Raw genomic sequence first — 26,462 nt, forward strand, 5'->3', positions numbered from 1 at the left:
AACATTTTTACCAAAAAAAAAAAAAAGTACAAACTTGAAAGTTATCCAGTGATACAAATGAAAACAATTTAATGCTATTCTTGTTGCCGATCAGGAAGGCAAAGATTAAAAAGAACCATAATCCCCTCGTAGTCCCAGACATAGGCCAAAAGCCCCTCAGACTTGGCTGGTGGCAGCTGGGGTTGTAGGTCTTTCTGGAAAAAGGGCAGACAGGGCTTCCATCATTTTCCTTTGTTGAGCTGTTGTGTCCAACCTTTCCACAGTAGCCTTGGGTTCTGGACTCTCCTCTCCTCCTGAATTTTCCAGGCCCCCCCAGCCTGGGTGTAGGAAGGAGTTCCGCCAGGAGCCAGCACCCCACACCCCTCGCTCGGGTCAGGGCCCATCCATGACGCAGGCCCTGTGCCCTGACATGCCCCCGTCACCTTGGTGAGCTCAGAACAGTTCTTCCCCTGCACACCCCCTTATCACGCCCATTTCTGGGAGTGACAGTTGAGACCGGTGTGTTGTCGCCACAGCTGGGGCTGCAGCACCGGATGAAGGCAGGTCCAGACTGTGCTGCTTTTCCAAGCTTCCCACCCCCAAGGCCCACGCTCCAGGCCCCGGCCTTCCGCACCCGGGCTGGGACTTTGAGATGGTGACTGCTGGGCACAGGCTGGGGACGCAGGTCCTCCACACGACCGGACGTCCCGGCGTCGGGACAGGCCCTGACTGAGGTCTCAGAACACGCTGAGCTTGGGCCTCAGACTCACTCCAATCACACACCCGGGGAAGAGACAGAAGAAAAGAGCCAAAGCAGGGAACCTGGTCAAGAGAAAGGAGGTCGACGGAAGGAGGACGTACGGAACGTCCTAACAATTCAGAACCTAAAACTACGTAAACTTGAAAGAAAGGTGTGGGTGTGTGTCTGCGAGCTGGGGGCGGGGGATGGAGAGAGAGAGACAGGAGAAAAGCGTGACCTTGTAAAGGTCAAGGGAGAAGATAGATGGTCACTCATTGTCCTGGTCTCCCCTCCTTGGCCTTGTAGCAATGAGTGTGGGAAAGAGGTTGGTGGGAGAAAGGCAGCATGGGAGGGGAGGCATCTCCCTCCACGTGCTCCCCCAGGGTCTGCGGGGCTCAGCACACCTCCCCCGGCCTGCTGAGCTCCCAGGGAGGCAGCGACAGGTAGTCCTGCTGCTTCAGGGCTTTGAAGAGCTGGATGGCTGGCACCTGGGGAATGGCCTGGCACGAGGGCTTCTTGGCCTGGAACTCCTGGTCCAGGTCTTTGATCTCAGGACAGGGTCCAGGGGAAGAGGGCTTACTCTGGGGCGAGAGAGGGCCAGACCCCACGCCAGGGAGGAAGCAATAATCACCCACCTGCTGCAGGACCAGGAGCCCCTCGGGGTGTGGAGAGGCTGGGGCCACATCCACCCGGGACTCCCTTGGGCTCAGGATGTGGCCGTTGGCCACAGGAGGGGCAGGGCTGCCCAGAGGGGCCGTAGGGGACTGGCCCATGGTGGGAGGGAGCTCCACGTAGCTGTCAAACACTGACTTCCCGGGGGCTGGGGCTTCAGGGGGCCCCCGGGCCGGTCCAAGACAGAGGCTGTGGTTCTGGGCTGAGGGGATTCCCAGAGGAGGAGCTCGGGAGGCAGACGGTGCCTCTGTGCATAAGGCGAGGGCCAGGTCTGCAGTGCTGACATAACCAGAGGCCATGATGCTGTCCTCGGGGCCCCCAGACACAGCAGACAGAGCTTCGGAGCTGTCCTTCGTGCTCTGACCACCCACCGTCAGCCCAGGCGCAGGAGGGACAGGGCCCGCCCCTGACCCCGGGGAGGGGCGCCCCTCAGCGTCCGGGCAGGGTCTCTTCTCCGCACCGCTGGCCTGGCCCTGTGCCAGCACCTGGGCCAGCGGGACCAGCTGCACCTGCTCCCCTTCAGGCAGGCACAGGTACTCCAGGGACGCTGGTGGCAGTGGCGTGTGGCTTACGCCCAGCGGTGGGAGCACCTCCTGGCCCACGAGGTCAGGCAGGGAGAGGCTGTGTGGGGGCCCCAGGTAGGGGCCATTGAAGTCGTAGCTGGAAGCCTGGCGCTCAAGCGTGCCCGAGGGGTCGGACAGGCAGGGCAGGGGACTTGTGGGCAGCTCCGTGGTCAGGTCCGAGGCATCCGGAGTCGTGACAGGCTCAGATGGTGAGTCATGGGCCTTTTTAGGGTCCTCTATGGTGAGAGGTGACACCTCGCTGTACACGCTGTCTATAGGGGACACCCTGTGGGAGAACAGGTGCAGAATGTTGGGACCACCCTGGACAGACAACCCGGCTCAGGTGGGAGGGGCTGCGGGGGACGGGACTCTGGAAGGCCTGGGACCCGCAGGGCTCACAGGGAGCACAGAGCAGGGCGAGGCAAGGTGGGTGGGGGGGACCCCAGTGCGAGAAATCAGACCTTCCTTCATCTCCCTGTGGACCTGGCCCTAGCCTCCACGCTCTTGCTCAAGGGCCTCCTCTCCCAGGTGCGTCCCCTCCCCCTCTGCTCCTGGACGTGCCCAGCTCAGGGCCCGGCGACACCCAGCTGTGCGTGCTCAATCATTCCCTCCTTCCTCGAGCCCCTGCGTGCAGTGCTGCCTCCTGGTGTCCGCGGGAGCCGGTGCTCAGGGGCTGACCATGAGGGTCTGCAGCTCCTTGGCGCCCCCATGAGGCCCAGGCAGCAGGACACAGGTGCCTGTCAAACCTGAGCTACGGCTCTTGCTAAGGGGGAACCGGGAAGTTCTCCCAGTCATCCACGGGGGCACCCCTTGCGTTAGGGCAAGCCACCTCCTTGGACCTCTTCACAGAGAGCCACAGGCCAGAGGCCACCTCCTCTGAGCCGCAATGCGCACGGTGGGGCCACCTGCCCACCTCCTAGGGGCCCGGGGCCCGGACACTCACCCCTCGGGCCCAGGCGGGCGGCTGCTCCAGGGCGCTCTGCCCGAAGGGCTCCTGCTGGCGAGGGCCGCCGTGCTCTGGAAGAGACCATGGCTGTGGGCCCTCGAGATGGGGTTAGTGGGGAGGGCTATGGGCTGACAGGGACTTCAGTGAGCCCCCAGAAATGGGAGGAGCGTCAGCATGGGCAGGACTGACATGGCCTCTGACACCAGCACGGGAGGCCAGAGAGGGGCCGGGACTTCCCTGGGGTCCCCCACCCCAGATGGAAAGGCGAGGACCCTGCTGCGGGGACTCTGCTTATCTGCGGTGTCGCCGCCTCCGTGTTCACCCCGTCTTCCCACACTGGCCTTGAGACCCTCCGCACAGAGCTGGCCCTGCTGCCCGGTGGGCTCTGCCTCCCGTGATGTGCCCCGGCCTCCTCACCCACCCTCCCAGTCTTTCGTGACGTGGTCCGGTCTCAGCACCCACATGCCTCTGCCTTCAGCGACCTTTCCCACCTGGCACCTCGCAGACGCCTCAACGCTCAGCTCTGCCATCCGGGCTTCCCGCCACCCCACTCGCCCTCGTGAACCAACCCCTTCCTGAGCCCCTCTGCACTCCTGGCACCCCCACACCTAGCCGTCCTGCTCCACGTGGGCCCCTTGTGCATCTGTGGGGCCCAGGGGTCTTCAGGGATGGGCTTGCTCTCAGAGTTTCCCAGTGCCTTCCCTGGCCACCTATGTCCCCCCCAGGCCCCAGGAAGGGAAAGAGGACGTGGGCATGGGCGCAGAGGAGCCTTGACCACCCCGGGGCCCTGCCAGCCAGACCCTACCTGGAACAGTCGGCTCTTACTGGGGCTGGGGATTTTCTCCTTCCATTTCTGGTTCAGCCTGGAAAGACAGCAGGGAGGTGACGACGACCCCAGACCTCAGGGCAGCTGCCCGTGCTCATACACGGAGGAGAAACGGAGGCCCAGGGAGAGGGCGAGAGTTGTCCAAGAACCCCAGGGAGTGAGCGGCAGTGCAGGGGAGGGAGGGTCAGCTGCGGGGGCCGCTGGGGTGGTAAAGTATCCCCACTCTCGTCCATCACGGAGCCTCCTCACCTGTATCCATACACTCCACAGAAGCGCAGTGCCAGGAGCAAGACGAGGGTGGTGAAGACGAGGACGAGAGCCAGGCCCCACGTGGGCAGCACTACCGGGCAACCAGGAAAGAAAGAGGAGCATTAGCATCTGGGGGAGGGAAGGCTGCAAGCTCAGGCGGTGGGGCAGGGGGCCCAGGTGAGCCCAGGTGCAGTGCTCCAGAGGCTCATTGTCCTGGGGGGAGGGGTGGGCAGATACAGGCTAAGAAGATGCTGGAGGACTGGAGAGGACACAGAGGGATACATTCTGTCCGGTAGCAGGAGGTGCCTGGGAGGCGAGCAGTGGCAATTGCCCATGGCAACCACAGGGGACTTCCTGAAGAAGGCAGTATATAGGCATACCTCGGAGGTATGACAGATTTGGTTTCAGACCATTGCAATAAAGCAAATTTTGCAATAAAGTTAGGACATAGAAATGTTATGTTTACATTATACTGTAGTCTATTATGTGTGCAACAGCATTTAGTCTAAAAAATGTACAAAAATAAAATACCTGGGAATAAATTTAACCAAGAAGGTAAAAGTTTAAAAGCTCTGCACTTGAAAACTATAAGACATTAAAGAAAGAAATAGAAGAAGATACAAATAAATAGGAGCATATACTGTGCTCATGAATAGAAAAAAATAACATTGTTAAAATGTCCATACTACCTAAAGCAACCGATAGATTCGATGCAATTCCTATCAACATGCCGATGGCATTTTTCACAGAACCATGAAAGACCCCGAAAAGCCACAACAATCTTGGGAAAGGAGAACAAAGTTGGAGGTATCACCCTACCTGACATCAAACTATACTACAAAGCTATAGCAATCAAAACAACATGGTACTGGCATAAAAATGGACATAGATTCATGAAACATAAAAGAGAGCCCAGAAATAAACCCATGCCTATATCCTCAAGTAATATCTGAGAAAGGAGGCAAGAACACACAGTGGGGTGAAGACAGTCCATTTAACAGTGATGGGAAAATTGGACAAATACATGCAAAAAAACAAAAACAAAAACTAGACCACCAACTTACACCATAAACAAGAATAAACTCAAAATGGATTAAAGACTTGAAACTAAAACTCCTAGAAGAAAATATAGGTAGTAAATCTCTGACATTTCTCTTGGCAATTTTTTTTTTCTGATATATCTCCACAGACAAGGGAATCAAAAGAAAAAAAAAACAAATGGGACTATGTCAGACAAAAACGTTTTTGCGCAGCAAAGAAAACCATCAACAAAATGAAAAGACACTGAATGGAAGAAGATATTCACTAATGATACATCCCACAAGAGGTTACTATCCAAAATTTATAAAGAACTCAACACCAAAAATACAAACAATGCAATTAAAAAGTGGACAGAGGACCTGAATAAACACTTCTCCAAAGAGGATATACAGATGGTCAATACACACATGAAAAGATGCTCAATGTCACTAATAATCAGAGAAATGCATATTAAAACTCCAGTGAGCTATCACCTCACACCTGTTAGAATGGCTGTCATTAATAAGTCAGCAAACAAGTGTTGGCGAGGATGTGGAGAAAGTGTACCCTTGTGCACTGTTGTTGAGAATAAAGATTAGTGCAGCCACTTGGAAAATAGTGTGGAGTTCCCTCAAAAAATAAAAAAAGGAACTGCCTTATGACCCAGCCATATATCCACTCTGGGTATATATATCCAAAGAAAGCCCAAACACGAATTCGAAAGGATAGATGCACCCCTATGTTCATTGCAGTGTTATTTACAATAGACAAGATATGGAAGCAACCTAAGTGCCCATCGATAAACAAATGGATAAAGAAGAAATGGTAGATATATACAATGGAATATTACTCAGCTTTAAAAAGAATGAAATCTTACCACGTGTGAGGGCACAGATGGACCTAGAGTGTATTATGCTAAGTGAAATAAGTTAGACAGAGGAAGACAGATACCATATGGTTTTCCTTAGAGGTGGAATTTAAAGAACAAAAATGAACAGCAAAACAGAAGCAGACTCATAGATACAGAGAACAGACTGAGGGCTGTCAGAGGGAAGGGGACTGGGGGGCTGGGTGGAAAAGGTGAAGGGTTAAGAAGTACAAACGGGCAGTTACAGAGCAGTCCCGGGGATGTAAATACAGCCTAGGGAATATAGTTACTAATATTGTAATAACTATGTGTGGGTCCAGGTGGGTACCGGAAATATCAGGGAGATCTCTTTGCAAAGTATCTGACTATCTAATCACTACACCGTACACCTGAAATTAATACAAAATGATATTGAATGTAAACAGTGATTGAAAAGTAAATTTTAAAAAAATTTAAAACAGCCCAGCTGGTGTGGCTCAGTGGACTGAGCATCGTCCTATGGACTGAGAGGTCCCAGTTCCATTCCTGGTCAGGGCATTTGCCCAGGTTACAGGCTTGATCCCCAGTAGGGGGCGTGCAGGAGGTAGCCGATTGATGTTTCTCACACTGATGTTTCTATCTCTCCCTTCCTCTCTCTTTAAAAAATCCATAAAAGCAAATTAAAAAAATAAAAACAATGTCAATACTTCAACTAAAAAAATATTCCATTGCTAGATATTGTTAACCATCACCTCAGCAGGTGGAATTGTTCTTGCCGGTGGAGGGCCTGCCTCAGTGGTGACAGAAACAGAACACCCACAAGGCGCAGCGCGGAGAAGTGTGGACGGGAGGCATGCCCGTAAGCGCACCTTGCGGACAGGGAGGACAGGGGAGGCACAGGTGGGCACAACTGCACTCCGAGAGAATCAGCAGGTGCAAAGGCCCTCAGGGGCTCCTGCTGGGCAGCCTCCAGCCCCTCCAGGACAGCCCCTTCTCCCACCCCTGAGAGTCACGTGTTCGTCTCCTGGCGACCATTACGGTAAAAACCGAGGGACACGCCCTGGCTGGTTTGGCTCAGCAGTTAGAGCGTCGGCCTGCAGACCAAGGGGTCGCAGGTTCGATACCTGGTCAAGGGCACGTACCTGGGTTTTGGGTTTGATCCCCAGCCCTGATGGGGGTCGTGCGGGGGGCAGCCAATCGATGTGTCTCTTTCACATTGATGTTTCTCTCTCCCCCTACCTCCCTCCCTTCCTCTATCTAAAAATCAGTGGAAAATATCCTCAGGTGAGGATTAACAAAAAAAAAAAAAGAGAAAGAAAACAGTGAGGAACAAGTGAAAGTAGCAAAGGCGTCTACGGCCATACCACCCTGAACGCGCCCGATCTCGTCTGAAAGTAGCAAAGGCAGGGAAGTGGGAACATAAGGAATCGGATCAAAGCCTTCCTATCTCAGACCTGTCTGCGGGCCCTGATGTTTGCTTATGGTAACTGCAATCTCAGGCTGCGTGGTCACTGGGTAGTGGCCCACACAGAGGCTAATGAAGCCATGGGTCGTGTTAATAGAGGACTAAGGTCGAGTCTGAGGGAGGTGTGATGGTGAGACCCTCTCTCCACTGCTCTCTCGAGACCTCACATGTAGTCTGTCACACAGCGGGTGTCGCTTAAGGCGAGGCTGCTCGGGTGGGGTGCAGTCACATCTCCGTGTCTACACCCCCGGCCGTCACCCCGGCTGGGCTAGAGCAGGAGGGGGTGAGGGCGGGAAGACATACTCCACTCCGTGTCCCACGAGCTCTCCTTGCTCCAGTCGCTCCAGGGCCCGCCGTAGCCGCTGTGGTGCTTGACTCTCACCCTGGCCCGGTACCTGCTGGATGGCTCCAGAGGCGGCATCAACAGGAGGTGGGTGTCCCTGAGGCTCTCTGTCTTGCCCTCCTGTGGGTGCAGGTGTGTCAGCAGGTGTGCTGAGGCTGAGGTCACTTTCGGAGATCACGTGGGCAGAGCTACAAACACCCGAGCCCAGGTCTCCGCTACCCGGCAGCCACTGGTCCCACCCCCACTGTGGCTGCACCCTCAGGTCTGCAGGCCTGCAGAGAGAGAGCCTCTGGACGGACTGCACCCCTCTTGCAATGCACCCCTGTGATATATGACAACACCAAGGCCCAGAGACCCTAAGGGTGACTGTCCCATCCTCATCTTGAGACCCCGCGACCTCCCAGCTCCTCGGGGGTAGCCTGGACCCCAATTATGGCCTTCTCAGGAATGCATCAGGGTGACTGGACTCTGCACTCTGAGATGGGTTCAGGTGCTCGGGACTGAATCCCAGATCCACCACTGACCCACCCCTCCTGGCCTCAGTTTCTCCATTTCCATCCTGAAGGTCTTCAGGGGCTGGCTCCGAGGTTTCGGGTCTGGCCTCTGTGGAGCCCTAGATTCTGCACGTGGACCGAGGGCTGCCTGGGCTGGGGGCCTGAGCCGCTGCACATCTGTGTCCAGATGGGACTCCTCTGCAGAAGTGTCCCTTTATCACTTGTGAAAACCCCTCATCGAACATCAGGCAGCCCTCCTTGACCTGACGTCTTTGATATTCAGTGTCACATGTGTTCATTGTGGCCAAGTCCCCTCATCCCTCTGAGCCTCGGTTCCTTCACCGAGGGATGGAGCAGGGACCTGCTGACCACCAGGGCTTGATCACCAAGTCCCAGCGGCTTTTCTGACTGGCTGCCTGCTGGAGCCAGGCCTCCAGCAGGTGGCATCTTCTCGGGCTGTCTCACATGCCTCCCCACCAGGCCCCTCCAGGGCACAGGCCCTCACCTCCCACGAGGCTGCGTCCTTCTTGTACTGGACCTCGAAGGTGTGCTGTATGTGTTCGTAGGCCATTTTCTCTATTTGCCAGCGCAAAACGTAGCCATCTCTGCCCTTGGTCACATTGAGAGTCGGGGGAGCCATCTGGACTGGAGGGAGGAAACTTTTAGGGGACAGCGTTCCTAACATTCCTCCCACGGAACATTCCGTGTGTCCCAGGTGCTGTCTTCACTGGCCCCAGGACCCCAGGTGCTGCCTAGCTCGGGGTCTCTGCACCCCTACTTCACCATGCCATCTGTCTTGACCTGAGCAGCCCTGTTCTTGGGGACGTTGAGTTTTACTTGTTTTGTAGTGAGGTGACCCCAAGCATGGTGACTCATCGCATTTAAGTAAGATCACTTTTATTGGGTGTATTCTCGAGCCGTGACTGTTAGACACGCTCATTCTGCATGAATTATTTCACTCAGTTCTAGCAACAACCCTCTGGGGTAAGTACCATCCACTTGTCCTATTTTCCAGACAGAGAAACTGAGCCCCAGATCAATGAGTCCCTAGTCCAGGTCAGGTAGCTAGCCGGGGGTAGAGACCAAGGTTGGCTGATGTCAGGAGAGTAAGTGGTGGATTCTAACCCAGGTGCTTAACACAAATTGGCTGCTGCCTGTGACACACTGAGGAAGGGAAGACAGAGAGGAAGAACCTGGTCACCCGGAAATAATGTGGGGGTTCCTTTGCACGGGCCCTTGCTACATATCAGGATCCAGGGATATTAACCTGCCCGGAGCTTTGGCTTCCTTGCCCACACCCCAGCCCCCGACTGAAGAAGTAAATCATAGGTCAATTATTTTGAAGACTGAAAAGATCCATCCGCAAGGGCTTTGGAAACCTGAAAGCAGAAAACCCAATCAAGGAACGAACAGGAAAGTTTGGGGGGAGGACCAGGAGGCAGGGCTGAGCGGGAAATGCAGCGCAGCTGGAGACATGGGGGGGGGGGCGCTGGAGGAGCTGGAGAGGCGGGGGGTGGGGGGAATGGAGGACTTGGAGGAGCTGGAGAGGTGGGGGAGCTGGAGGAGCTGGAGGGGGCCTGGAGGAGCTGGAGGGGGCCTGGAGGAGCTGGAGTGGGGGGGCTGGAGGCACTGGAGGGGGCCTGGAGGAGCTGGAGTGGGGGGGCTGGAGGAGCTGGAGGGGGCCTGGAGGAGCTGGAGTGGGGGCTGGAGGAGCTGGAGGGGGCCTGGAGGAGCTGGAGGGGGCCTGGAGGAGCTGGAGTGGGGGGGCTGGAGGCGCTGGAGGGGGCCTGGAGGAGCTGGAGGGGGGGCTGGAGGAGCTGGAGGGGGCCTGGAGGAGCTGGAGTGGGGGGCTGGAGGAGCTGGAGGGGGCCTGGAGGAGCTGGAGGGGGCCTGGAGGAGCTGGAGTGGGGGAGCTGGAGGAGCTGGAGGGGGCCTGGAGGAGCTGGAGTGGGGGCTGGAGGAGCCGGAGGAATGGGTGGAAGATGTGTTCCCGGGACTGTCACGGAATCTCCTGCGTGCTACTTGCCATTGTCATTGTTGGGTTACTGCTTCCTGAGAACGTCAGGGCAGATTCTAATTACGTGCGTTCACTTTGTTCACTGCGTTTGTTGAAAGTTACAAACGTGAAGACAGGAACATGGGGAACCCTGAGGGACATGGTTCACACGATGAAACACAGTGCCCCCCCTCTCCCAAGAAGGCAGGGGCAAACTCACTGTTTTCTGAGCTCTTTATAAACTTCTCTTTCTTCTTTGGCCGAACAGAGACGAGGTACTGGCGGTGGTTCTGGGGGTCCACCACGGGAACCTGGCACCGGTGCCGGAGGTTGTGGCCGCGGGTCTCCTCCTTCAGCACGGGGGAGCATTCCTTCTCCCTGAGGGTCACGGCAGGGTGAGGGCAGGAGGGGGCAGGGACCACCCAGAGGCGGAGGGAGGCCTGCAGAGGGCAAGGCCTGGAGGAGGGGAGGGAACAGAGGGAGGGGACACTCACCCTGCATCAGGGCTGGACTTGTAGAAGAGGGTGAAGGAGACAGAGTCGGTCACCTCGGACCTCACTTCCCAGGAGCAGCTGAGCACGGTGCCCCCGTCAAAGAAGCACTGGAGATTCTGGGGCTGGGCCTCATCCCCTGGGAAGGGGTACAGTCCATCACCTGCTCCCTCATTCATTCATTCCCTCGCTCTCAGTGGCTGCCCACCATGAAACTCATCACTGAGAGACTCTGGGTTTTGGGGTCCAAAGGACCAGGGGTTAAATTTGAGCCTGAACCTGCCAACTGTGTGACCCAGCAGCACCTACATGGAGTGAAATCTGGGAACCTTCATGCCCCCTTTGGAAATGGGGACAGCGTCTAGTTTCAGGGCTGAGAGATTTAACACAGGAACGGTGCTTTGTCTGTTCATGGTGCAGCTCTCATGGAAACACTGCTGCTCAGAGCACCCAGGTGACTACCGTCTGGTGATCACCTGCAGACAGTGTGGCCCACAGGAGCCAGACGCTGGGCGCCCCTGCAGGCTCACATGGGCCGGTGGGCGCAGGGAGGCAGCTCTAAGCACCGGGCACAGAGGCTGGGGGAATCTGCAGCGTGGACCCCAGACTCCTTCTGCCTGGGAGCTGTAACGAGCCCCCTCCTCACAGAGGGGCACCGTCACCTCTCCACTCCCTCACCTGGCTGGGAGTCCCAGCGAACCTCCGGGCTCCACTGGCTGGGCCGTCCGGAGAGAGCAGAGCCCTGGCCCAGCCGGGTGCGTACCCGGGCCACGTAGGTGCTGCTGGGCACGAGGTGTCCTGGCCCCAGGTCAGCCTGCGGGGAGGTGGAGTAGAGGGTGGAGGCATCCTGTCGGGAGAGAGGGGCTGTTGGAGCAGTGCTGCTGGGCCAGGTCCCTGTGGGCCGTGGGCAGCGTTGGCCAAGGTCCCTACCTCCCAGGAGTCCTCAAGCCGCCTGTAGGCCACCTCAAACTCCAGGTTTGACAGCCACTGGCTCTGGGAACCCCCGAGGGCCACACTCCAGGTCAGCAGGAACCGGTCCCCGGCTGCACTGACGTTGAGGTCCCTGGGCGCGGGCGGCTGCACTGAGGGAGAGAGGCAAGGGCCTGTGAGGGCTGCCGGCTGGGGGGGGGGGGGGGCGGCCTGCGTGTCCCCAGGGGGACAGCCTGGGGTTCCAGGAGGAGCACTACCCCCACCAGCTGACTGCCCTTGGACAGCACCCCTGTCCTCTGAGGGCTTCAGGCCCTCACCTGCCAAACCATGGGGTTCACTGTGACCGAGGGCTGTGCGGATAGCTGTGCATTCCTAACATCTGCTCCATGCAAGGCGCGGGGCTATGCTCTAGGGCAGCCCAGCCTGTGGCCTGTGTAGCGTCCCCAGCCCTGCAGAGGGCACTGTGGCTCACCTTACTCCCTCTGTGCTGTCCACCCTCCTTCCCCTTCCATCCGCCCATGTCCTGCCCCTCTCAGCGCTTCCTCTAGGGCCTTCTTGGATTCCATTCCCCCGGCAGAGTCTTGGCTCCTTTTCCAGTCCCACTGAGGCAGCTGTGCGCTCCTTACCCTGGCGGGTTATGTGTTCCCACCTCTGCCTCCCAAAGTGGCCAAGGAGCTTGTAGGGGGGCAGAGTTTGGGTCTTGGTCCCTCTCCCTCTCCCCAGGGCCTGAGATGTCGTGGTTCAGTGAGTTGGGGGACAAAGTGAATGGAGACATGTAGGCAACCTTCAGAGACTTTTCATGACATCATTCCATCAACCAACAGTGAGCATGCCTCTGCCGGGACCTCCCGGGCTGGGCGAGCAGATTCGTTAATGCATGGCATGGCCCCTGCCCTCCTGGGGCGTCTGTGTCTGATGCCCAGGATGACATTCAAACACAGAGAATTCAGTGACAGCAAACAGGATGCAAGTGTTCTGTGCTGCACACGGAACACGGCGTGTTAGAGCATGGCAGAGCTGAGCCTTCGGGACCTCTGCAGCCCAGAATGGCAGAGGGCACCTCTGTCCCGCCCACAGTCACGCCAGGCATCACTCCCAGCCCCTGAGGCTTTGTGGAGTGAGGTTCCTCAGCATCGGGCTCTAGGAAGCTGAACCAACGGGGAACCCAACAGAAAACCTATTCATCCAGCCTGAGAGATGTTAGTACACTAGCCCATTTCACAGATGGAAAAACTGATGGAGGAGATAAAACACGCAGAGCTCCACATGTGGGAGCCTTGGGCAGACCAGAGGCCCACCTGGCCCCTCCCCAGGATCTCACGGACTCCCTGAACCATCGTCATAATAGTTGGGGTGGAACTGATTTCCTAACAAATGTCCCCCTCGCCTCCCCATTTTTATGGTGTCCCCTTATGCACTGGACACCTTCCCTGCTACCAGACCACAAGCTTCGTAAGGACCGGGCTCATTCGCTGCTTTCTGCCGTACGCAGCGCTCACGAGGGAACAAATCAGTAAATGAATCGCATGTACGTCCTACCTTGGATTCGTATTGTCCATCTCCCCGTCCCCTGCCACATCCCACTCCAACCCTCATCATTTCTCTATGGAATTAAGGCCTTAGGGCACCTTGTGGGCTCCAGTCTCCAGCCACTTTCTTTTTCTTTTTTTTCTTTTTTATCCTCACCCGAGGACATTTTTCCATTTTTTGTTCAGGCAGAGTGGGAGGGGGAGAGAGGAACAGAGAGAGAGAGAGAGAAACATGGATGTGAAAGGAACACATCGAGTGGCTGCCACCCACCCGCATGACCAACCGGGACCGGGGACAAACTGCAACCGAGGTACGTGCCCTTAGCGGGTCTCTTAGGACCGCAGGCCGACGCTCTAACCGCTGAGCCAAACCGGCCAGGGCTCCAGCCACTTTCTATCCTCTGCCATCTACCCAGGCTTCACCCCTCCGGTATCCTCACACACATCGGAGCGTGTCATGGCCTTTCAATGGCTTCCCGTTGCCCAGACGTTGCCCTATACATTCCTTCGCAGGGCACAGAAGGCTCTCCAGGTCAGGCCCCTGCCGTCGCTGCCCCGTCCTGCCTGCCGCTGTCCAGCCCTCTCGAAGCCGATGCTCTCAGGACACAATCACTAGCGGACTTTCTAACCTGCTCGCCCTCCCGCGTCTCCCAGGCTTTGCACGTGGTCTCCTCTGCTCTGCCTGCTCTCTCCTCCGCGCACCCTTCAGGTCTCTGCGAAGCTCTTTCCTCTGGGATCCTGTCCTGACCTCCCAGGGCCCCCTTGCCCACTGCCCCTCGGCACGTGGCACGCACCTGCCTTCAGTAAGTTCACCCAGACAATCCCTGCTGTTCCCTCTCCAGCCTGTACACTCTGAGCTCCCTGGGACAGGACTCTTTCTCATCCACCGAACACATGCTTTGAGACACTGTTTGACAGGAACTCAGCGTGGCCTGACCCACCCCCTCCTCCAGACAACAGCTTGCCGCCCTGATACAAAGAGGCAGGAAGCAAGGGCCGAGCCCCTCCCACCTGACACTTGTGAGATGCACCACAGTGTGGCCCAGAGTCTGGGACCCAGGGTCTGAATAACCCGGGGCGAGTTCCTTGCTCTCTCAGCTTCAGTTTCATCATCAGTGAATTGGGGTAAAAAATGCCATGCTCAACACCATATGTTATTGTAATTATTAAATAATACTGGGTAATGTTCCCTCAAAACCAGCCATCTGCAGGATTCTTGCCATGTGAACGTTAACGTTTAAAAATGACCCCCATCGCCCAGCCGATGTGGCTCAGTGATTGAGCATCGACCCATGCACCAAGAGGTCGCTGGTTCGATTCCCAGTCAGGGCACATGCCCAGGTTGTGTGCCCGATCCCCAGTGAAGGGCATGTAGGAGGCGGCCAATCAATGTTCTCTCTCATGGATGTTTCTCTCTCTCTCTCTCTCCCACTCCCTTCCCCTCTCTCTAAAATCAATAAAGATTTTAAACAATTATAAATAAATAAATAAATAAATAAATAAATAAATAATGACCCCCCACCTTTCTTTTAGTCTCATTCTGAGCACAAAATTATTGAATTATTGAATTAATGAGGTTGAGGTTCTGGTTATATTTCTGTGTAATGTACAGTCAAAGGAAGCCTCACTATTTCTGTGGAGTTATCACCAGGACCAGAGACCTTCTTGGGACGCTGGGCGCCCCTCTGGGAGGACAGAACGCTGGTGGGATCCCTCTGATGTGCGGGAAGCACTGGGCAAGCCTGAGTCATAATTGTCACTTCTGCCGAGTGGTGGCACTTGGAAAAGTTACGGAACCTCTCTGGTCTCAAGTGCCTCATCTGTAAGATGGGTTGTTGCAGACATTGAGACAACCCAGATGAGAGTCCTATCGAAGGATGAATCTTTATGTGCATCACAGGACTGGCTCTTCCAGAAGGGAAGCCGTGGCCGGTGGTGGAGCAGCGGGGCGGGGCGGGGGTCGCTTTGGCCAGGGGTCCTCACGTTGTAACTGCTCCAACACCTCCATCATAAGGACACCATATCCCCTTCCTTCAAGAGACCAAATCCAACTCCAGGCCAGTGTCTCCATCCCTTGACGACTCTGGCCCACCCTCTGCAGTCGGGCCAGCCCTGAGACCCACTGTCCACACTGGGGGTCACCCCGGCCAGGGACCCCAAGCCTCACCATGCTGGGTCAGGATAACGGTGAGCTGGGTGCCCAGAGGCCTGTCTGGTTGGAACGAGAAGTAGTCGTAGTCGGCCAAGATGAACTGGTTGTAGGGAATGACACATTTCCTGGGCACACAGGAAGACGTGCAGTTTGACCAGGGCATGTCCTCACTGAGCTCACAGGACACCGGCTGCGGGGTGTTCCTGGCAGGAAGGACATAAGTTGGTCTAGAGTGAGGAAGAATCACCCACTCGCAGCGCTTCTGGGTGGTTCCCTTGTTCGACGCTTTGCCGGGCCAGCGGGTCTGTCAGTGAACAGCACACCGAAATCCCTGGCTGCTGAGCCCGCACCCTGCTGGATGAAATACGCTGGGTGCCAGTCGATGTTCTCTCTCGACGTTTCTCTCTCTCCCTCTCCCTCCCTCTCTGTAAAAATCAATACAGAAAACAACAGCAACAACCAAGGGAGCCGAGGAGATGGGGTGGGGAGGCGCCCGGGCCGCGCCCCTTCTTGGCATCAGCAGGTGGGGTTGTGAATGACCCCAGAGGAGGCACAGGAGAGTGGGGACCGTGGTGGCAGCGATGACCGTGAGGGTCGCATCGGATGGGACCCCGGGGGCGGCAGGTGTGGGGCTCTGCCGTGGAGCCTGCTGTGTCCGTGCAGGAGGAAGCAGGTGGGCCGGGGTGGGGAGGGGGCAGGGGCAGAGGAGAGTGCAGAGAGACACAGAGGGTCCCGGGAGAGCAGGAGAGAGCGCTGAATGGGCCAGCTGTGGGTGCGACAGTGGGCTCCTCCCAGGGCGGGGGACGGCTCCTTGAACCCCATGAGCTGGCTGTCTAATGACTTCTATTACTGTGAGTTAGACTCTGTCCCACACCCGGCGTGGCGCGAGGTTTCTCCCCAAATGGCATGTGCCCCAGAGACCGTGTGACGGGAAAGGACAAACTCCTCAATCTGGAGGTTTCAGGGCCTTGGGGTTACATGGAGCCCCCCACAGGCCACACACAGATGTTGGCCATCATGGGGTGGGGTGAAGGACCTCCGCTCCACAGCCTCAGTTTCCTCATCTGTGCCTGGGTGGGCATCCTACCCCACCATGCCGCCCCCAAACGGAACATGTGCAGGAGATTTTGTTAAATTGAGATGAAATAATAGAATTATCACCAGCAGCAGCAGCAATATTAACACAGATGCTCTTCCCACAAACCCTGGTATCAGACGCCAGCACCTGGGCCTGGCGGCCACCGGAGGGAGCCGGAGCTCCAGGGCAGGGCCTCCCTCCTCTGTCCTCTGCCCAGCCTGCCCCTGGCACAGCCCCACACAGCAGCCCCTCCCTGCCCTCCAGCCCCTGAGCCCTGCTGTCACTCACGAGTTCAGCCTGTGGTAGAGGGTCACGTTGATGAACTGCTGTGCACCCCGAGTGTCCGCCCACCTGCAGATGATGCGGCTGGTATAGTCGTTATAGCAGCTCAGGGTCTGCAGCGGGATGGTCCCTGAGCCGGGAGAGGCGAGAAGGGGGTCACACCTTTCCCGTCCAGGTGCTCCTTGTTACCATCCCTCCCAGCCCCTCCTGGGCACCCAGTACTGGGGAAGGGTCTCCCAGCATCCTGTAGAGGCTCCTGGCTGCCAGACAGATGTCCCCTGGGGCCCTGGGCCGGGCAGGGCCGGGGCTCTGCAGGTGTGAGGGTGCTGGTTGTGAACCCTCCTATCTGGAGAGAAATCCAGTATTCTAGTTGATTCACAGCACATCTCCACGGCCTTCTCCTGGAACAGGGTCCCTGCCACCCAGGACAGGGACCTGCGTCAGGCACAGGTCCTGCTCCACGAGCCTTCAGGGCATCCCAGAAGAAAAAGCACAAACCCACCCCCAAGAGGCAGCGGGCAGAGCCCTACTCTGGGACCTCCTGCCCGTGTCCTTCGTCAGCTGCCAGGCCTGATCGGGGGAAAAGGGAATGAGGGTCCCAGGGTTATCAGAGACGCCAAGTTCTCTGGGAGTCCTCGGGGGCGGGGTTCGTGCCCCGCAGGCGGAGCCCAGCTGGGCCTCCGAGCACCAGGAGCCCAGTTGCTGGAGCCAAAGCTGGGAGAGCCCCAGGCTGAGGGCCCCAGGGAAGTGGGGGTCAGTCCAGGCCACTGTCCCAGCAGAGCTGGGGGCGGGGCAGAGAAGGGGCAGAGAAAAGGCTGGGGGGCGGCCTGGAGGTCAAAGCCTTGAATGCCACACTGAGAAATGTGGGCAGAGAAAGGTCACTAAAGGAACAATGAGCAGAAGTGTGGGAGGAGCGAGGGGCCCCGGGGAGGTGAGGGAGAGAGGACACGAGGGAACCAGGGAACCGAGGGAAGGAAGGCCAAAGCCACTGGGGGCTTACAGGGGGACCTGTAGGGGACAGCTTCCCCCAAGCCCCCTCCCCCCCCCCCCCCCCCGCAATGAGGAGGGGCCTGGGAAGAGGAGGAAAGGGAAGCGCAGTGGGGCTCACCTTCCGCCCCGGCCCCGGCGGGCTCCTGGCTCAGAGCCAGCAGGACGAGGGGGAGCAGCCACCCGGTCTGCTCCATCTCTGGGTCAGCTCTGCGCAGGGTCTGGGTCCTCACTGGCCTGGGATCTTGTGTCCCTCCCCAGGTGGGGGCAGGGCCAGACCCATGTCATCTGCTCTTGTGAATCTTCCCTCCAGGACTCTGCCTTCTCTGGGCCTGTGGAGGAAAAGTCATCCGGAGCTGCCCCTCCCAGGCCTGCATCCCCGGGGTCTTGGCCCACTTTTGGGGCGAACCCAAGGGTGGCCCTGATACATGGGCCCTAGCCCCCACTGCTGCCTCAGCCTGGCACCTTGGGCAGTCCCTTCCCCTTAGCCTCAGTCCCTGGGTGTTGGGGACGCACTCTCCCCTGGGTGTGGTCACGTGCACACGCACTCGCTGAGGCCCGGTGCTCTCCCCACCTCTGCCCGGTTCCTGGCATTCCTCCCACCCCTCTGAGTGTCAGTTCCCTTTTCTCAGCAGGACACGGGGATTTCCTCTTTCCATCCCGAGGAAGACAGCCTGAAATTTCACGTGGGTTGCAGAAACACACACACACACACACTCAGACACACACACACTCAGACACACACACACACTCAGACACACACACACTCAGACACACACACACACTCAGACACACACACACTCAGACACACACACACACAGCCACACACACACAGCCACACACACACTCAGACACACACACACTCAGACACACAGACACACACACACACACTCAGACACACACACACTCAGACACACACACACCCAGACACACACACACTCTCAGACACACACACAGCCACATACACACTCAGACACACACACTCAGACACACACACACTCAGACACACACACAGCCACACACACACACTCAGACACACACACACTCAGACACACACACACACACACACGATCAACGGACACAGACCCGACGAACACTATTTTAGCCAAGGATGTGCTATAGGGCGGAGGAATCATGAATCAACATGCGACGATGGAATAAGAAAACGTGCTGAGATAACTGAATAACCACATAAAACCTATCAGATAAATCCCTGTCTCACACCATTCCCCAAATATCAGGCTACTTTAAACTATCCGTGGAAGAAGTAAGCATATCACACTTGCAAACCAGAGAAGCAAACACCTTACACTCTTCAAGCGTTCAAGCTGTGGAAGAACCAGGGCGACGGAGACTGACAGATACAAGTACCTAAAAGCAAAATCTTCTATAGTTTATGAAAAGAACCAGACCATAAGCAAAGGACAAAATGCAGAAAAGAAATGTTGGCAGCAAAATGATGAGGAACAGTTTACTATCTCTACATTGTAAATGGTTAAAACAAATTACTGTCATCAGAGGACACAAGCCTCAAATCCGCATACACGCAGGAAATGCGTATTCGTGGCCAAGAATGACAAAACGCTGACCGAGAGCCAGGCAGGTTCCAAGCCTTTCCAGATATCAGCACACGGAAGTGCAGGTTACTACGAGAATCCCCACTCTGTGGATGAGCAAACAGGTAGACGGTCCACAATCACACAGCTAGTCAAGGGCAGACTGTGACCGAAGCCACTAGTGGGCGCTAGTTTGTGCTCTTCACCACCACACCGATAGCGGTTGTATTTCCCAGTCAGTGGTCTCATACGTGGCTATTGAGATGTGTACGGATCCAAAAGACATTTCTGCAGATGTGCATAAATACAGCCCAAACAAAACTTTTCTTTTTAATTATTCCTCACTCTAGGATATGTTTAGAGAGAGGAAGGGAGAGAGAGGAACATCAACTGGTCGTCTCCTGTATATGCCCTGACTGAGGATCCAACCTGCAACCTAGGTATGTACCCTGATTGGGAATCAAACGCACAACTTTTTGGTATACCCGATGACACTCCAACCAACCGAGTCACCTGGCCAGGGCCAAAACAAAACTTTAAAACATCTTAGCGTCTGCAGGGAGATTTGAGCAATCATGGCCATAAAAGAACAGACTGCTATGCAAAGAATAAACAAACAGATCTTAGCATTTTATGGTAAAAAAAAAAAATCTATAGTTAGCCCAGCTGGTGTGGCTCAGTGGATTGAGCATCGTCCCACGGACTGAGAGGTCCGGGTCCGATTCCCGGTCAGGGCACATGCCCGGCTTTCGGGCTTGATCCCTGGTGGGGGGCGTGCAGGAGGCAGCTGATCTATGTATCTCTCTCACATCAATGTTTCTATTCTCTCTCCCATCCTGTCTCTCTAAAAAAAATCAATAAAAACATATTTTTAAAAAATCCATAATTTAAAAAAACTCAGGAATGGGCCAAATTACAGAATGAACACTACAAACAATCATGTTACTATGGTGCATGTTGCAGACAGAGCGAATGGCAAGGAGCAGGGACAGGCTTAGAGAAAAGTTGAGACCTGGGAAGAAAACCCAGCAGTTCCAACATCTAGAAGCAGAGGACAGACGGAATTGAGGGGGTATGGCAGACAGCGTCCCCCAATTCTCTGTCCCTTTCCTCCTTGGTAACCGAAGTTCAGGGTTTTGTTTTGTTTTAATCCTCACCCAAGCATATTTTTGGTAACAGAAATTCAGGTTTTTATTTTTTGTTGTTGTTGTTATGTTTTTTAATCCTCACCCAAGTATATTTTATTTTTGGTAACAGAAGTTCAGGTTTTTTAAAAAATCCTCACCTGAGGATATTTTTCCATTGATTTCTAGATAGAGTAGGAGGGGGGAAGAGAGAAAGCAATGTGAGAGAGACACATCTATTGGCTGCCTCCGGAAAGACCCCCACCAGGGCCAGGAATCAAACCTGCAACTGAGGTACATGCCCTTGATGGGGAATTGAACCCACAACTATTTGGTTCATGGGCTGACACTCTAACTGCTGAGCCAAACTGGACAGGGCAGAAGTTCAGGTTTTACTGGGGCTTTTTGCTGCACAGGATAAAAGACATTTCCTACAGTTTCCTACGATTAGTTGTGGTCATATGACTAAATGTTATTCAAGGAGATATGAATGGAAACAATGGATGTGATATCCAAAAAGGCTGTTTAAAGGGAGTTGGCTCAGGTGGAAGAGGTCTATTTCTGTCTTCCTATCTTTCTTCCCTTTTCCATTCTGCAACTTGGAAGTGATGGCTGGAGCTCCAGCAGCCATTTTGGACCATAAGGTTACCATAAGGATGAAAGCCATAAACAACAGAAAAAAAGAAACCTGGATTCCTCTTTCCACTGTGGGGCCACTATACCAGCCTGAGACTGCTTACTTCTAGACATCTTTTATGTGAGAAAAAAATTAAACTCCTGCATTGTTAAACCATTGTTGTTTGGGGATTTTCCGTATGCACACAAATACAATTAGAAGAAAACTTTACAGGGCTTTGAGAGTGACAAGAATTGACTCTGTGAAGAGCAAAATTAATTTGGAATACTGCCGTCCTCAGTCACATACTGGTGAACTTCCTTCAGCCAGAATAAAAGGGTAATCCTGGCAGCTTCCAGAATAAAAGAAACAGACAGGTTATTTTTAACACAGCGAGTCAGGTTGGCAATATTTGTCTCAAGAAGTTAGTGACCCTGACCTTCAACTACACAGTGATGTCCTGAAAATATGGAGAGAAAATATGTTTAAACCTAGAATCATTAAAAAAAAAAAAATCAAGTATATTTTGAAGTTCAAGGGCAAAACACCACCACATTTGGGAAATGTAAGGACAAGAAAAGCATTTTAGGTCTTCTCTGAAAAAAATTACTCTAGGATATATTTTAGAAAAGAAAAATCTAAGAAAGAAACACGTGATACTGGATCAGGGCGAGAAAATAAACCAGGAAGACGAATGCTCCTGTACAGAGTGAGAATAAATACAAGGTCCCAGTATTACATTCGAAAAGCACGTGGTTGGATGTGGGAGTTGGCTGCGAAGCTGAAGGGGACTGCAGACAAGAAGTGAAACTTGCTAAGGAGCTTGTCTTACTTTGCAAGAGCCTCTGTTTGTTAGTTAAACCCAACTTCTGATGGAAGATAGAGGTTAAATATTTTGCTAAAAACATGAGGGTTAAACATCACCAGGAGTGAGCGGCAGCCACAGGGGTTAGAAGACGGCAGAGAGGGAAAGGAGAAGAAGGGAGAGGGAAAAACAGAAGAGAAAAACCAAATATCTTCTCACGCAGAATAAACATGCACACCAAAATTCCCGAACTCCTGAAGACATGTAATGGCAGACATAAAAACTGGAAATGAAAAAGAAAAAAAAGAAAAAAACAATTCACTGGAGACAAAAACAATTGCAGAGGACAATCGGACAAAGGCTTTTAAAGAAAGAATGTGTCATGGCCACGTAGGGATTATTCCAGAAATAGACCGAGAACCATTAAGAAATCTACCCGTGATTAAAAAAACAGAGGGCCTGGCCGGTGGCTCAGTGGTTAGCGTCGACCCATGCACCAAGAAGTCGTTTTCGATTCCCAGTCAGGACATGTGCCCAGGTTGTGGGCTCGATCCCCAGAGGGGGGCGTGCAGGAGGCAGACAATTGACGTTCTCTCTTATCAATGTCTCTATCTCTCTCCCTCTTCCTTCCTCTTTCTAAAATCAATAAAAAATAAAGAAAGAAAAAAAATTCTAAAAGAAACAGAGGAACAGATTAAAGGAGGAAAAAAGGGCAAGTTTATTTTGACAGATGCATCTAAATATTTAATAGCCCAAAAGCCATTCTTGATTAAACAAACAAATCAACAAACCTCAGCAAAGGAGGGGATGAAGGAGAGGCTGGCATTTCTGGTGACTATTAGAAAACTGTGGCAACATCAGCAGCAGAGAACGTTAGTGCCCCCCACCCTGTCAGAGGCGTAAAAAAGGCTGCCCACGATCACCTGTCCTGTCCCAAATGATCTCTAAATTCAGTTCAATCTCAATCAAAATTTCAAAAAAGTTTCAAAAGGATTTTTAGTGGATTTGACAAAGTGATGCAAAATTATAACAAACCAAAGATGAGAGACTTGGTCTGTTCGCTAGAAAAATAACAAGGAATGTAATAATAGACAGATGGCACAGAACAGGGCAAGGGCAATAAGCAAGTAGGGATTTGGGAAGTGCTCATGGCATGACAGCCCCCGAGCAAGGATGGGCTCATCCACACACATGTAATTAGTGATACTGCCACAATTAGCTGATCATTTTTTTTTTTTTTATCCTCACCTGAGGACATTTTTCCATTTTTTGTTCAGATAGAGCGGGAGGGAGAGAGAGGAAGAGAGAGAGAGAGAAACATCGATGTGAAGAGACACATCGAGTGGCTGCCACCAGCACGACCAACCAGGGCCGGGGACAAACTGCAACCGAGGTACGTGCCCTTAGCGGGAACCGAACCCGGGTCTCTCTGGACCGCAGGCCGACGCTCCAACCGCTGAGCCAAACCGGCCAGGGCATAGCTGATCATTTTTGAAGTTAGATTATTCCTTTACATATTACTCGTCCTGCTAACTTCTGGGTGGATTAAAGATCTAAAAATCACAACTAAAATGATAAAAGCATCACAAATATTTTCTTAATCCTAAGGATCGAACAAGGCATCAAATCCAGAAAGTATTAAAATATAATGACATCCTCGGGTGAGGATAAAAAAAAAAAAAAAGTTTGCCCTGGCCAGTTTGGCTCAGCGGTTAGAGCGTCGGCCTGTGGTCCTGAGAGACCCGGGTTCGGTTCCCGCTAAGGGCGCGTACCTAGGTTGCAGTTTGTCCCTGGCTCTGGTCGGTTGTGCGGGTGGCAGCCACTCGATGTGTCCCTTTCACGTCGATGTTTCTCTCTGTCTTCCTCTCTCTCCTTCCCACTCTATCTGAACAAAAAAATGGAAAAATGTCCTTGGGTGAGGATAAAAAAAAGAAAAGAAAATGGACAAAAGACATTCCATGTATATCATCAAGGGAGGTCATTCGGTGAAGACACATAATTTCACCCACATTCAGAGAAAATAAATCCAAGTGAGAACCAGATGAGTGTCATCCATTACGTTGGAACCAATGATAAAATTCCTTCCTTACAGAGAAGTTAGCCTTTTCAATGCACGACTGTGTGGGTCCCTGTTAATTCTGCTACTTTGAGGATGACTTGGAAATATCTATATCCATTTTAAAACATGCCGTCTCTTGCCCAGCAATTCTGCTTCCAGCCATCAGGGTACCTGTGTGGGAAAACTGGAAGCCACCTACATGTCCATCAATGAGGGACTGGGGAGATGGTGGCGTGTCCATACTAATAAATGCCACCTACTTTTTAGGGTTAATACATGAGTTCAGTCTATATGGAGCATTGTGGAAAGTTGCTAAAACATAACATCAAGTGAGAAAATAATTCAGAACAAGACATATGTGATGATCCCATGTGTGTACAAAGAAAAACTATGTGTACACTACGTTTAGAAAGTGTCTGAGGATATCGTGGTGAAGAGGGTGGGGTGCGGGACTAGGGGTGCGAGACTAGGGTTGACACTGCCTCTGATGCCGCATAGTTCTGGATTATTCTGACTTTGCATAGAGCAGATGTCCATGCATTTACTGTCTGATATGAAATGCGCCATTAACTCATGAACTGTACTTGAATGCGGCACCAGGTAGCAAAGCTGATGAATGAAAAGGAGTGACCTGAAGCTACCAGGAAAGGTTTTACTCCTTATAAAACTGTTAGACAGCCCTGGCCAGTTCGGATCAGCGGCTGGAGCGTCGGCCCGCGGACCAGAGAGTCTCGGGTTCAGTTCCCGCTAAGGGCATGTACCTCGGTTGCATTTTGTCCCCAGTCCTGGTTGGGGTCGTGTGGGTGGCGGCCAGTTGATGTGTCTCTCTCACATCAATGTTTCTCTCTCTCTTCCTCTCTCTCTCCCTCCCACTCTTTCTGAAGATAAATGCAAAAATGTCCTCGGGTGAGAATAAAAAAAAAACAAAAAACTGTTAGACAGGAGGAAGGATGATAGGTAGAGCAAATTAGAATCTACTTGGGCAAAATGTAACAGGGTCTTGGAAGAGGAAAAATCACATATGGGCAACTTGTCACTAAAGGCTATTTGGCGAGGCCCGTGGGCTCGTACCCCAGCGCGGACCCACAGCCCTGCCCACCCATCCACAGGGCGACTGCACACACCTGCACATGCATGCCGACACCTGTGGATACCCACCTACCCACCCAGACAACATACTTGGGGACAAGGCACACACTGGGGTCCCAACCCAGCTAAGTGACAGCACTGAGGGGTGAGTGTGACCCCCAAAGCATTGTCTCAGGGCGAAAGCGTGTCCGTGGGTAAGGGCCCCCTCTCGTTTCCCATGGCTAGCTTTCCCAAGCTGCACCAGGCCCTGGGCTTGAGCACAGCAAGGCTCCAGGCATCCCCAGGGGCCCCCCAGTCTCCCCACACCCCCGTATCCCCATGGACACCTTGTGCGTTCCCTCTCTCCTCACCCCACCTCTCTCTCTCTCTCTCTCTCTCTCTCATACACACACACACACACACACACACACACACACACACACACACAGTCGGGGCTCCCCCTATTCTAGAGACGAGGACACAGAGCCCAGAGCAGGGCTGGATGTTCCCGGTGACACCTTAGTAAACAGCAAAGATGGACGGTACACACTGTGTGACTCCCAGGCCTGAGCTCTCCACCACCCCCGGCGTAACTCCCTGCTTCCAGGACAGCTGGACTCCACCAGGGAGGCCTGTCCTCCCCGCAAGCCCTTCACACAGCGCCCCAGCAGGTCAGCGCCCCATTAACTCCTTGCCCACCAGCTGCCAGAGGAGTCTGGGCTCAAGTCTTTCCAAGAGACCAAGCCCTAACCTTCCCAAGTCCCCAGGCTCACCCTGTCCCTTCTGTCCCAGTCCCCTCACTCTCCCCTGCTCTCCGCCGCACCTGTCCACCTGCACCCTGAAGCCCGGCCATACCTCTGTGGGGAGAGGGACCGACCTTCTGCTGGAGCCTCCGGGCGGCAGTGAGCCGCTCCGCTTCCTATTTATGCTGACGTTGTTAGGAAACCGAGAAGCAGAAAGAGGAAGCGATGCCCAGGCCAGTTTCTGAACAAGTGGCTCTTCCCAAGATCGCCCGGCTTCTCAGAACTGTGAACATCACATCTGTGCTCATTCTGAGCCTTATTGATTTAGCCAGTGTTCCCGCTGCCAGAAGAACCTCTACCCCATGTTGTCCCCCTATAAACTTCTACACATGCTCTGACTGTCCGCTCAATGCCAAGTTCCTCCATGCAGCCTCCCCTGACGTTACGGGGGATGCAGCGGGGCGCAGGGGGATGCAGTGGGGTGCAGGGGATGCAGCGGGGCTCGGGGGAAGCAGCAGGGGGCAGGGGGAGGCAGCTGCAATACCCAGAGCAGGTGAGAGCCCAGAGCTGCGTGGACCTGGGCTGGACCCCACCTTCATACTGCTCAGTGTGACCTTGTGCAAACGCCCTGCATGTAACTGTGCCAGGTCTCAGAACCCCTCTCTGTTGCGTACAAGCATCTGAAACATCACAGGGCCACTGAGAGAACCAATGAGATGCTGATGGCAACACCTGAGCTCAGACCTGGCCACAGTCACCCCCAAGGGTTAGCTGGTATTATTTTGATCCCCCAATGTCCTCTTGTCTTGCACATGCCCACACTGTCCCACAGTCCTCGGTGTCCATGGCTGTCTTTTCCCAACACTCTTCTGTGTGGCCCAGGTTCTCTCCCCAGCACCCAGC

The 26,462-nt window shown here is 54.2% G+C and overlaps 1 protein-coding gene across 3 annotated transcripts; it reads right to left on the reverse strand.

Moving 5' to 3' along the window:
- CSF2RB (colony stimulating factor 2 receptor subunit beta) lies at nt 1-25,742 on the reverse strand. Of its 3 annotated transcripts, none has more exons than XM_036251374.1 (14): nt 25,672-25,742; nt 17,710-17,920; nt 16,608-16,731; nt 15,257-15,444; nt 11,561-11,712; nt 11,309-11,477; nt 10,634-10,769; nt 10,360-10,517; nt 8,649-8,788; nt 7,610-7,769; nt 3,975-4,065; nt 3,705-3,762; nt 2,897-2,970; nt 1-2,239 (listed from the first exon to the last, which is right to left on the reverse strand). In XM_036251374.1, exons 2-14 carry the CDS (start codon nt 17,783-17,785, stop codon nt 1,114-1,116), a joined length of 2,652 nt encoding a protein of 883 aa, XP_036107267.1. In that variant the 5' UTR covers nt 17,786-17,920; nt 25,672-25,742; the 3' UTR covers nt 1-1,113. The 3 variants fall into 3 exon arrangements, with proteins under 3 accessions (XP_036107267.1, XP_036107269.1, XP_036107268.1); XM_036251376.1 differs by having other exon boundaries at nt 25,694-25,729; XM_036251375.1 differs by having other exon boundaries at nt 25,640-25,711.
- Nucleotides 25,743-26,462: the final 720 nt, after the last annotated feature.

Source organism: Molossus molossus, unplaced genomic scaffold, assembly GCF_014108415.1.
Source record: "Molossus molossus isolate mMolMol1 unplaced genomic scaffold, mMolMol1.p scaffold_m16_p_10, whole genome shotgun sequence".
Lineage (NCBI taxonomy): Eukaryota > Metazoa > Chordata > Mammalia > Chiroptera > Molossidae > Molossus > Molossus molossus.